Genomic DNA, 12,131 nt, shown 5'->3' on the forward strand with positions numbered 1-12,131 from the left:
TGAAGACACCCGATCGACCCGACTTTCCCAAATAACAAATGAACCCAACAACAGATCTGTATTGCCTACTTGTTAGGCCCTCACCGTTACTCTTTTATTAAATCTCAATCTCTCTGAACCCAATAACAAATTCAAGTGAGAGAAATATTGAATAAATTTGCAGGGAATACAAAAGGGTCTCGTTGGGCTTCTTCTCCATCTAATTCTTTTTGCTGGTCAGCTTCATCAACAACATCTACACTAGAAATTATGGTGTTTTTTTTAATCATAAGAGGACATGGGAGATCTCTTCTTTTGTTTGCTGATGATATTGTAGGCGACATTTCCATAGGGAAGTATTTGGAGGAAGCTACAGAGGCACGCAGCAGATCTGGGTATGGGGCTTGGTCGACGTCGAAAACCCAGGTGGGGCTGAGAGATTGCGGGGCGATCGGGAGATGCGATGGGCAATCAGTAAAGGCGATGGGTCTTCGTCGACGTCGAAAACCCAAGCGGGGTGGTTGTGGTTGTTTTGGCTTGCTGGGGTGGTTGTTGTGGCTGGCTGGCTGGGGTGGTCGTCGAAGACGTTGGCCCAGACCAACCCCGGGTTTTTAGATTTTTTAATTATTTTTTAATTTATTTTATTAATTTTATGTCGAAAAATACTATGAACTCTTTGTAACATTGTGCATTTACATTTTATGATATCAAATTCACAATTTGATCCCAAAAACTTCCATTTCCAAGTTTCCACATAAAACTGAAAATTGAAATAAATTACTGAACAACTTTTTTCAGTTTTCAGTTTTCAGTTTTTGTGAGAAATGAGATGAGTTACCAAACAAGTTTTCAGTTTTTGAAAAACAAAAAATGAAAACCGAAAACTGAAATGATTATCAAACGACCCTAAAAAAAAAAACTGTCTTGGTCTTGAAATAATTATTATGAGATCACGGTGATCATGGTCGACCTGGACAGTTTGGAAGCCCAAACTGAATTACCAAAACGGGCCTGGCCCGATATATATATGATAGAAAAAAATAATAATAATAAATTTCCAAGGAAAATTGTATTATAATATGCTGACTTTTATGTGAACAAGTTATTCGTCAAAGTAACCCAACAAAAAGCATCCACATCTTTTTGCTTTGGCTCAGAGAAAAATGAAAATTCCGAAGGTTCTCTTTTTCTTCATTTTTCCTGAGAAAACAAAGTATAAGGATTGAAAGATTGGCACCAGACCGAACAAAACTTCTGCTGAAACAGAGGGAGAAATCAGAAACAGAGAGAGCTAACTAAACTATATAAAGTTATAAACCAAGCTCACAGCAAAAACAAGAAAAAAAGAAGAAGAGCTTTTAGCAAAAGTCGGTTTGTAGATAGAATTTGTAACTGTTTCCCCTGAGAGCCGTGCTGAAACCAAAAGCACTAAAGCCCACGTTGTAGATTTTGTGGTAGTAGAAGTTGTGTGTAGGTGTGTAGGTAGGAAGCGAGCCAGCCATGTCAGCCCTGGTGCTCAAAATGACCACAGCAGCCTCGTCTATATACCCCAAGAAGAAGCCCTACCACCAAAAGCTCTCCAATTGGGTTTGGGTCTCCCCACAACGCCCTACCTCTTCCACCGCCACCACTCCCTCTCCCTCTTCCCCTCCAGCCCTAAATACCCCCATTCAGGCATTTACGCAAACACATAATAAATTACGGGTGCAGGATAACCCCCTGCGCACCCCTAGCACACCCCAACCACCCTCACCCTCCTCACATTCTTCTTCAAAACCTAGGGCCCAGATTTCATAAATGCCTCTCCGTTCTCCTCTCGCAGCAGCAGCAGCAGCTCTAGTGGGGGTTTCTCCGAGACAAAGGAGAGTCTTCTGGGTCTGGGTCTGGCTCTGAGCCTGGCCCTGCCGCTGGTCTTATGGCCGATATGGGTTCGGACAATAAAGGCACTGATTGGTACGAGAGCCAATTGTACCAAAACCAACGACGAATTGTTATCTCCTCTGAAACAGCGCCAACAACAACAACAACAGCATTCTTCCTCCAAATTGCTCACCTTGCCCACCATTCTAACGCTTGGCCGCGTTGCCTCTGTGCCGATTCTCATTAGCAGTATGATTTGCTTTTGTTTTCATTGGTAATTGTGTATCTAGCTGATTTTTTGCTTACCCATGTGGGTTTTATTTGTTTTTCGTTTACATTGATGCCTATCGGAGCTCCAATAAAATTGGAGCAGTCATATTTTGGCAATTGGTTATGTTCATATATCTGGGTTTTGTCGGCATTCTAGGTTTCTGCAGATTTTGATTTGGATGCGTAATGCCCTTGCATTTTCATTTGGCTTACGTGGGTTTTTTCCCCCTTCATTGTCCTAGCTTTCTACGTGGATAGTCGGTGGGGAACAACTGCTACAACAAGTATTTTCATTGCTGCAGCAATTACTGATTGGCTTGATGGGTACATTGCTCGAAAGGTTAACTTTTTTTCTCTCTCGACTCTGAGAGATCAAGTTTCAATTGATTTTGGGAATTTTAATGCTTGAGGTTTTATTGGGACAATTTTATTGACTTCTTAAGAATTTATTTGCATTTCAGATGAGGTTGGGATCTGCTTTTGGTGCTTTTTTGGATCCCGTAGCTGATAAGGTATTTGTCTTTCTTATCAAGTTCAAATTTAACACGTTCATTGTCAATTTCAGATTGTTTCTGTTTATTATTATTCTTTAAAACTGTTTTAGAGTTCTAAATTTGATTGTCATCCTGCTGAATGCAGCTCATGGTTGCAGCCACACTGGTTTTGTTGTGTTCCAGGCCTTTGGATGTTGCTATGTTTGGGCAAGTTCCATGGTTGCTGGTTGTTCCTTCAATTGCCATAATCGGTAGAGAGGTATTATATAATTCTACTTACCTTCTTTATTTCTTTAATTATTGATTCATCGATTCAGGACTTGCGTTTCTTGCCCTTTTTTCTTGTGACTGACCAATAAAATATTTAACTGGTATGTTAGTAATTGTCAAAATGGAATTTGATTGGATTTTTGGCACCTAGGAAATCATAGTTAGTAGAAAATTTGCGTTTGCCTGTATTTAACATGAAATTGTCTCTGCATGATGTTGCATGTAGAAAGGACGAGGGTATCTTCCTAAAGATGTGGGGTCCAGGGTATCATGTATTTGGATGGCATATTGAATTGGGGTTTGCAAATATCTTGTCATGAACTCTTCATCCATTTTAGGTTGTGTGGCCTTTTACTTTTTTGTGTATGAATGTGCATGTTGTTCTTGTGAGTTCCTGCTGATCAAGTTTTACTGTTTTAGGATCATGTTTGCTCAAATAAGCAATTATCAACTGCTCTATCTTGCCCCGTACTTGTGCAATCATTCTTGTTGTGTAGTTTTATGGATTCTATCGAATTGATAATACTGTCTGACAAATCAGTTTGCATCTTATTTTTAGATAACCATGTCTGCAGTTAGAGAATGGGCTGCTTCTCAGAACAGTAAGCTTTTAGAGGTTTGGTTTCCTTCCCCATGCCACCTTGTCATTTTAGAACTTAAAAAGTTTTTAGCTGTAACACATATCATAAACAAAGTAGTTATTAGAATGGTGAATATTCTCAGGCTGTTGCTGTAAATAACTTGGGAAAGTGGAAAACAGCCACACAGATGATCGCGCTAACTGTCCTCTTGGCCACCCGAGACAGCAGGTAAATTGTCTGTTGATCTTTTCTCTTTAGGTCAATACAGATGAAAGATTTGGTAGTTTCTGACCCCTTTGCTTCCATCACCTACCATCCAACTTTTGCAGTCTTGGAAGACCAGAGGCTCTAGTAGCTTCGGGTGTTGCTTTGCTTTATATTTCAGCAGGGCTTGCTGTATGGTCTTTAGTTGTGTATATGAGCAAGATATGGAAAGTACTGCTGAAGTAGTGTGTGTGCTGTTGCTCTGTGTCTACGGATATACATACTTCTCAACCGAGCAATCATCTCAAATGCAAAGAAGTACTTGTTAGTGCTCTGTACATGAACCCCGTAATGAGCCATTGGAGCATCCTGCTGATAGTCGATGGAGGGGATAACTGTTATTGCTAAAGTTTCTGCAGTATTAAGTAAATTGCACTTTCATATTTTGGGCGGGGTAGTATCATTTTGTTTGATTGCTCCCCTCGGCGACTTTATATTCTCACAGCTGTCAGGTTCATCTGACTTTTCGGGATAATAGAGATGTTGAAACAAAATTTCCTCATTACATATCACATTTTGGTTATTCAATTTTTTGTTCTTTGAAAAAAATATGTACACTGATTTGGAAGATGCTGTTTCTTTGAAGCCAAGATGATGTTGGAGGATGTGGCATTAATTAATTTAGTTGCTGCTGCAGTTTGGCGCTGGAGATGGCTTATGTTTGTTGATTCTATTAAGTGTAAACAAAAATAATCTACGGCTAAAGAAAGTAGCTTTCTGAGTTCCCCTTATATGCTTATGGCAATTACTTTGCAGAGAAACATTTTATTGATTTTTGCAGGATATTGCAAGATTGATAATATTTCCCTTATAAAAAGGGAAAAAAGCACCGTCTATGCGTTGACCCACAACTTGCCCTTGAGGCTTTCTGAGTTAGATGCTTTGGGAAATATTGAGAGATCTTGAGTGTGCTGAAACTAGCATGAACCATCCTTCTTGGTTACAGCCAAACATTTTACCAAAAGAAATATTGTGCAAAAACAAATGGAAGTAAACTGCTAGCAATTGATGTGCAAATACTGATAAGAATCAAAGCAAAGGTTATTTCTCTTGTAAAACAGTCAGAAAGTCAAGTAAACCAAGGCCCTGATTACTTGGTCACATGTGATGTCCTCTGCCTATATTCAAAGGATGTTCTGTTTTGTTCAAATTATTTATATAAAATAAAAGCTGAAAATACCATTTCAGCTAAGTTAACATTCCATTCAATAATTACATGATTTGGTTCTCTGAAGAAGCTGGAGAAATTGAAATTGCAGCGACTCCTAACTTTGTTATGCTGATTTCATTTCTGTGCCTGAAAAACCAATGGATTGAATTAAGAAATTAGCACAAGCCATCTTCTTCACTTCTCATCATTGGCAACAACTTTGGGAATTGACTCCCTAACATGCTGTAACAAGAAAATTTACCAAAAAGCGTCTCTTGTAGCTTTCAACGAGCTCTTTGGGATCACGCCGGGTTTTTTTGTAAGCTAAATTTTTGTTCATCTTCTACACAATTGATATAAATTCACATGAGTAATATGTTCATAATTGATCTAACAATACATACATTCATGTTTTAAAACTTTGAATCGCTTCTTGAGGAAGTTCAAAAGAATGTCAAAATGTGAAGCTACTAAATTCATTCTGTACCTCAAACCATGCTGCCAGTTTAGGCCTGCCTGCAGTGATGTCATACTTCTTCACTTCCAGTGAGAAAGGCTGAAATCTTTCAAGGAATGGAGCATAAGCTATATCCACCTGAAAATTAAGAACAAAACTTAAAACTTTTCCAATGATGGAGAAAACTTCAAACGAATTTAGCAAAAAAGTAAGGAAAAACTGACTGGTAAAGCAAAAATGAGAACTAAAATACTAATTGACAGAAAGCAGATATAGCTACCATTACCAGACTGAAAGTGCCAAGAAAGAAAGGTCCATCTTCAAATTTGGAAAGAGCAGTTTCAATATAGTCAAATGCAGCACCTGCTTCAACATACGACTACAATTACATTAGCTCCTCAACTTTATTAACATCAAAAGAAGCAAGTAGTCATCTCACCAGCTGCCTCGGTTCTGTCCTCTTTAAATGAAGTAAACACAGATTTATTGAAGGAGTCTGTGTAGGACAGCAACTCTTCTGCAAACTCTCTCTTTGCAGGATCCTATATTTACAGAGTATGAGCTTTTGTATAGCCTAGAGAAGTCAACATGTAGTAACAATGCATTCCTGAAATCTTACATCAGGGAACAGTGAAGGCCCTTCAAAGTGACTGTCAATATATCTAATCAAATCAAGACTCTCTCCTTTGACTTTGTTATTGTGTTCCAGCGACGGCACCTATGTTCAAATTTCATATCAGATACACCTTGGGCAGAAAATGCAACAGTTAATCAAGCGTAATTAGCTCTGTTTTGTCTTTCTACTTTTCTCAATACAAAATGTGTGCGGTTTATCTCATAGTATGATGGCCCAAAAATATATTTATTGACTACTTTTGACATCCAAATAAGTTCCAATAACAAAACAGTGAGGATTCTTAAGCTCCAATGCGAGGGGGTATTCAAATGTTCCATGATATGAAAGCCTTCATTGCAATTTCTTATGGCTCTATTTTATGCTGAGAAATGTGCTTTCAAATGCATAACAAAAGCATAGGGAAAAATCTTATAATCTAGGAAGCAATAACACATAATCTAATTGCAAAAGCTCACCTTGTTAGGTGGGTAGACTTTCTCCTTGTACCAAGCAGGCCTGTCTTGCAGATCGATAGGAACCAATTGTATATTTTCCTCCAGTCCCTGTTCCCAGCAAACATCAAGGATTAAAGGAAAGATATTATGGAAAAAACAAGGATAGCTTAAGCACCATCATAGCCAACATAGTAAGATTTGTCCACAAACAAGACAACAATAAAGACTCGTCCACAACTAGAGCAAACATTGGTACCTCAGAAAAAGGTCGTCCATAACCTCATTTACTAGCCCTTGCAGTTAGCCGTCTACTCTCACTCTCAGGCTTAATGTAAAGAGTTCTATTCAATTTTTTTTTTTGGAAGAAGATTCACAAAGTTCTTTTCTTCTCCAAATTTTTGTGCAACCATTGAAAATGAGAAAAAGAGACCAAATCAAGTGAAACCAGACTGTGAAGTGCCTGTAGAAACAACCTTACAGTTCCGGGCAATCCACGCACGCTGTGCATATGGGCATTGGTAAGATATATACAACCTTCAACAATACAACAAACCCAACATTCCCAATAGTTAGATTGACATTAACAAAATTACAAACCCAAATAATGTAAAATATGTTGCAATGGGCATTGAAACAAAAAGAATTTTGGAATTACAAGAACTTGCAAACTACAAAAGTCAAACCAAAACCTAAATGCAATGAAGCAGTGAAAATCCAGCAATCTATACCAACCTTGTTTTCCCATCGAAGAGTGTAGGGGGTCTGAGGTAGAAGTGAGAGCTGGTGGCAGAACCTCTTGCCCACTTCCCCATAAGAACAAAAACAAAAACAAATTCTCAGCTTATTTATGAAGTAAAATATGAACACTTTTACAGCTCTAGTTATTGGGTTCTTAGAGACGGAAAAAGGTATAAACTTAAGATTTTTCGCATTTTCGGGGCAACCAAACAGGAGACAAGTAACATACCCAGTTGCCATAGTTGCAGAGAGTGAAGCTCTGGTTTTCTTTCCAAAAGAAGCTTGAAGTCGAAGCTCAGGAGGAGATAGTATGGTGGTGTTTGGAAATTTGGCTATCACTGGTTTCTTAGAGAGAGAGAAAGGGGCTGAATTTGACAGGTGTGGCCAAGAGGGCAGAGAGGATGATGAAGTAGAAGCAGCAGTGCCTCTCAAACTCACGTTCAAAATAGCCATTGTGGTTTGGGTTGGTTCGGCTGCTGGTTATGGAGGATTTTTCAAAGCAGAAACAAAAGACTAAAAAAGAAGGTAGTTTGGACCTTGGATTCTGAGATACCAATCAGAAAAGGTTTAGCTGGTGGTGTGTTTATACCTTATTTTTAGTAAGATGCATCTCAGTCACTGTGTATCTTAACTGTTGGCTTTGTATTTATACGAAGTGAGATCTAGCTCAGTGTAGGGCTTTGACTTGCAGATAGTGATCTCATCTCATGTTCGAACCCCATGAGAAAATCCTTTCATTTTTCATTTGTAATTTACATAGCTTATATTTTTATTAAAAAATGAATTTATTAGAAGGGAGCACAATGTTCTTCGTTGAGAAATAAAATGCTTCCAGTCTTATATTCTCAAGGCAAGCAGCCTAATTAATTCGTATTAAGTGCTAGCTCTTCTGAAAAATATGTCATGCCCCAATGGCGGGTTAAGTCTGTTTTCTAGTCATTGACTTTCCATCTATACTGAAATTTCTTGTGGCCTTATGTAAAAATAAAACAAATAAAAAAATTCATGAAGCACAGCTATACATCAGAAGAAGGAGAAAAAAGAAAAGATGTAAAAAAAGACCCAAAATTCTGCCTTTAACTCTCCTCTTTGTAAAGAAAACAAAAGCTTTTTGTTTCTTAGAACAAACGAAGAAACCAGGGGCTTGAGTGATAGATCATCTGAAGTTCTGAACCTCCCAATCTAGGTGCTGGCAGGGACACCGCCACCTCCCTTAACTGAGAGCAGAGGCCCATGCCAGTAGCTACGACTGACCAGATGCGAATCCAGGAACAGCACTACCACTGTGATATCATCATGAAAATGTCTCCTCACCCCTCGGTCGATCTTTTTTAAGTCGGAGTATCTCATTTCTCTCTTCTTGGCTGCTTCGTGAAGCGCAGCTTTGACAAGTTTCCTTGCAATACCCTGCATAAACATGGGAAATATTATAGCAGGTCCAACAGCAACTAGAATAAAAGATGATTTCCAACTAATCTTACAATATAATACATACAAAACAAAACCAATCTACATTTAGATTAATGATTTTGAAGGTTGAAGTTTTATAGTTGAAAATTTCTAGAATGTGCCAGTTTTTCTTAATAATATATGAATTGTAAAACCTATTATTCCGATAGCAAGAGTAAAGGATCTTTCCTGACGTGATTTAGAAACACATCCAATCATAACATACTCAAGTAAATTCCAAAGAAATTTAAAACTTAACATAGGAACCATACATTACGCGGATAGTTCTGGACAATGTCAACTGCCTCTTGACTGCTTAACTGCTCCCATAGGCCATCTGATGCAAATATGAGAAACTGATCTTCAGGGTAGAGTTTTTGGACTAATATTGTTGGCTCAGCTTTAAGGATTGGCTTGTGGAAGGGTTCTGATAGTCTAAACTTTGCCAATAGAGGTTCTTTGTTAAATTCTTGCCGCTTCAGGTAGGCATCGCCAATGGACCTTGAAACCTGCAAGACAAACACATCTCTAAATTAATGCTTCTCAACTCAGGTTTAGAACTAAAAGTCAAACACATATAAACCCCACTTGTCCAATTCCAAATCCATTCCAATAATGGCACCACTCTAGTCGAGATATACACTATATGTCCATCATCGAAATATTGAGAAAACTAAAGGAAATTAACTGTATGTATACTAAAAAAATCATGTAGCATAGAATTGGTGGAGTCACACAAGAGTCAAAAGGAAAAAGATCACTATGTGCAGGGTAACAGAAAATGACTCATAAGAGATTAAAAGAGATTTAAGAACAGATAAGAAAAAGAATTACCTGTATCAAACCCTTCACGCGCCACACCTTGTGCTTTAGTACCACAATCTGTGGATCATCGGGATGCAACAAGTGCAGTTCCTCTCTCACAGATTCTATACTTGCATTGTGTTCGATTGATAACTGAACAGCTTTTACCTGTTTAACGGTCTTTTCCAGTCTTCCTAAAACCACCCGAGAATCTCCCGCATTTGCTATGTATAGCAGCCCACTACATACTACGCCTACCAAACAACATGAACCAACAGAAGCAAGCAGTGGCTTAATTATCCACTGCTTCTTTACTAGAGAGAGGAATTCCTCTTCAGTTGCCAAAAATGCTTTGGTGATAACATCAGCGGACATTCCCTGATTCTCTGATGTGAATTCTGCACCATGAATAGCTGTCAAGTCAGTAAATATATGCATTAGCTATCTAAATATTGGGAGCATCATCTACATAAAATAAGGAAGTTTTATAGTTTCCGCAAAAATTGATAACAGCAGGGATGGCTCATACTACTTTTTTATCTTGCAAGACACAAGAAAATACTACTTTCCCAGTTTTTTATTTTACTACTAGTTCCTTATGAGCTACTGCAGAAACATCCAGGCATTAGCCAAAAACTGACCAAAATGCATTAGAATGCGGCATTCTCCCATCACCAAAGTATATAGCAATAGCAGCATAGTTTAGTGTATTGCAATTACCAAAAATTCTGAACAGGTATAATAAGATGAATTTAGGAGATTTGGTATAATAAAAAATATTAATGGTGCAAGTCAAGGAAACAACGCACTCTTAAAATTGTTGAACAAGTGCTCATTTAAAAACCGGGATGCTTCTGGACCTCCATGTCCATCATAAATTCCAACAAATGTTCCATGAGGACCTGATTCGAGCGAGCTCAGTGGCCCTGATTCAAGTTGGCTATGGTCTTCCAACAAATTGTTTGCCTGAATTACCGCCATTGAGAAATCCCCGTTAACATGGTGTCCTGAATCTTTGTACCACAACAAACCATCAAGCCGACCACTCACATCCCCGCCTCTATTATTAGAATTTTCACCCTCAACAGAAGGTTTCCAACACGGTGCCACAAGCTTCATTAGCGTAGTTGATACCATCCCTTACATATTATCAACCAAATGATCCAGCAATTAAATTATTCATTGAGTATATGTTTGTGAACAATATCTAATCTTGGTGTTTCCTCTAGCTTCCCTACAATTACAAAATCCAAGTAACAGACTCCACAAATCAAATACTCATTGACGAATGGGGACATTAATCTGCAGGGGTGTAAAACATCTAACGATTTGAACGATTTGATGGGTATGTGAATAACCTGCATATAAATTGGAGATAAAGATTAAACTGCAAACACAACCAAAGTCAAAAGTATACCCAACAAAAAACCAGATTGAAAGGTGCGCAAAACCAGACAACATGAGTTTGGGACGACAAACAAATTGCAAGCAACCTTAAACTCAATAGGTTTTAATTGAAGAAGACATAACAAAATGGGCATGCCCAGAAACAGCAAGAGTTTTCTAGAAAAACAAAAATGCAAACTTTATCGATGAATAGATCATCATACAAACTAAGGGGTATTTCCAGAAAATACATCAACTTCAAAAGTGAGACAAATATCAAAACCATAAATCCAATGTCTATATAGACAAATGGGTTTGTAATAAAAATTGCATACCAAATAATTCCATTGCAATGATTAACATTGAAGCATAATATAGAACAAAAACAAGTTCTTTTCTTTAAGCATGAAATGAACAAAATCTCCATACCTTGTATTCAATATGTTGGAGAGATTGTTTTAGCCCTCTGTCTAGGATAATTCATCTGTTGCTGAAAATAACCATTTTTATATGGATTAGACTGAGAACCAATGAAACAGATTTGGAATGTTCTGACAGAAAAAAAAAGGTTGTCAGAAACGTGGAAAGGGTAGATCGAAAGAGTAGAGAGAGAGAGAGAGATTGGAAGCAGTAATTGGTTCTCTTTCCTTTTCCTTAATGTTATTTTATTTTCTTTCTTCTAGGGAAAGAGATTATGCATACAATACAACAAACCCCTCGCCCTCGGTTTGAAAAACCATCATAAGGGAGAGAGCTGCTGAGGCCTTTTGGGTTGGATTTTCAGTTTAGGTATTCTAATTTATGGGCTGGGGTTTTGACTTTGACCTGCAACAAACCACCATTTCAGGCAACTTTTGCTCATCTTCCCCTCTCCTTAATATAGTAAACTCTAATAAGTTCTTCTTTAGAATCATTAAAGAATTTTCCCACTTTGCCAATAATATTATGTTTTGGAATTTTTTGGGAATAAAGTTGACAACTTGCTACACTATCTATTGGCCAATCATAATATCTTCCTAATTGACCTTCTAGCTATATTTTATGGTTTTGCTTATGCATTCGGTTGTCACTTGCAAATGAACACACTTTGCTTTATTCTTTCCAGAGTACAATGGTACTTTTCTACTCGGTGAAAATCGAAGTTTGAGTTCTCCCTTCTTCTTTTTTTGGCACATAATCTTTTTGATGTTTATGAATGAAGTTTATATGTTCACAGATCATATAGATATTTTTCTTTGTAGAAAATGAAGTTTAGTCAGAGGTATCAAACTCATTTTCGTAATCTATATGATACGAACTTGAAATCCACTATAATCAAATGAAGACAAATTTTGCTAGACCAAAAGAGTAATTATGAA

General features: G+C 37.7%; 3 protein-coding genes across 4 annotated transcripts; 1 reads left to right on the top strand and 2 right to left on the bottom strand.

Moving 5' to 3' along the window:
* Window positions 1–1,338: 1,338 nt before the first annotated feature.
* Window positions 1,339–4,449, top strand: PGPS2 (phosphatidylglycerolphosphate synthase 2). The gene is given in 9 exon segments (XM_008235172.3): window positions 1,339–1,674; window positions 1,676–1,960; window positions 1,962–2,088; window positions 2,352–2,449; window positions 2,571–2,621; window positions 2,749–2,862; window positions 3,433–3,489; window positions 3,597–3,682; window positions 3,784–4,449. Coding segments are annotated over 9 exon segments (1,134 nt in total). The 5' UTR covers window positions 1,339–1,479; the 3' UTR covers window positions 3,905–4,449.
* A 333-nt stretch (window positions 4,450–4,782) lies between these two features.
* On the bottom strand, window positions 4,783–7,735 carry LOC103332432 (glutathione S-transferase L3). The gene is given in 11 exon segments (XM_008235173.2): window positions 4,783–5,015; window positions 5,131–5,211; window positions 5,356–5,463; window positions 5,612–5,688; window positions 5,765–5,867; window positions 5,945–6,043; window positions 6,418–6,504; window positions 6,870–6,930; window positions 7,129–7,159; window positions 7,162–7,199; window positions 7,364–7,735. Coding segments are annotated over 11 exon segments (921 nt in total). The 5' UTR covers window positions 7,588–7,735; the 3' UTR covers window positions 4,783–5,003.
* Window positions 7,736–8,086: 351 nt separating this feature from the next.
* LOC103332433 (putative protein phosphatase 2C 38) lies at window positions 8,087–11,547 on the bottom strand. Of its 2 annotated transcripts, XM_008235175.2 has the most exons (5): window positions 11,203–11,547; window positions 10,197–10,745; window positions 9,418–9,800; window positions 8,856–9,092; window positions 8,087–8,541 (listed from the first exon to the last, which is right to left on the bottom strand). In XM_008235175.2, exons 2-5 carry the CDS (start codon window positions 10,522–10,524, stop codon window positions 8,317–8,319), a joined length of 1,173 nt encoding a protein of 390 aa, XP_008233397.1. In that variant the 5' UTR covers window positions 10,525–10,745; window positions 11,203–11,547; the 3' UTR covers window positions 8,087–8,316. The 2 variants fall into 2 exon arrangements, with proteins under 2 accessions (XP_008233397.1, XP_008233398.1); XM_008235176.2 differs by lacking the exon at window positions 11,203–11,547 and having other exon boundaries at window positions 9,418–9,785; window positions 10,197–10,663.
* Between the last annotated feature and the right edge of the window lie 584 nt (window positions 11,548–12,131).

The sequence above is a fragment of the Prunus mume genome, linkage group LG5, assembly GCF_029339155.1.
Source record: "Prunus mume cultivar Tortuosa linkage group LG5, ASM2933915v1, whole genome shotgun sequence".
Classification (NCBI taxonomy): domain Eukaryota; kingdom Viridiplantae; phylum Streptophyta; class Magnoliopsida; order Rosales; family Rosaceae; genus Prunus; species Prunus mume.

Coding starts and splice junctions, on each gene's coding strand:
- LOC103332433 (XM_008235175.2), bottom strand. CDS start 10,524: ATGGTATCAACTACGCTAATGAAGCTTGTGGCACCGTGTTGGAAACCT. Junction 9,801..10,196: donor CTTGTTCAACAATTTTAAGA/GTGCGTTGTTTC, acceptor CTGACTTGACAG/CTATTCATGGTGCAGAATTC. Junction 8,542..8,855: donor TCCAGAACTATCCGCGTAAT/GTATGGTTCCTA, acceptor ATGTTTATGCAG/GGTATTGCAAGGAAACTTGT.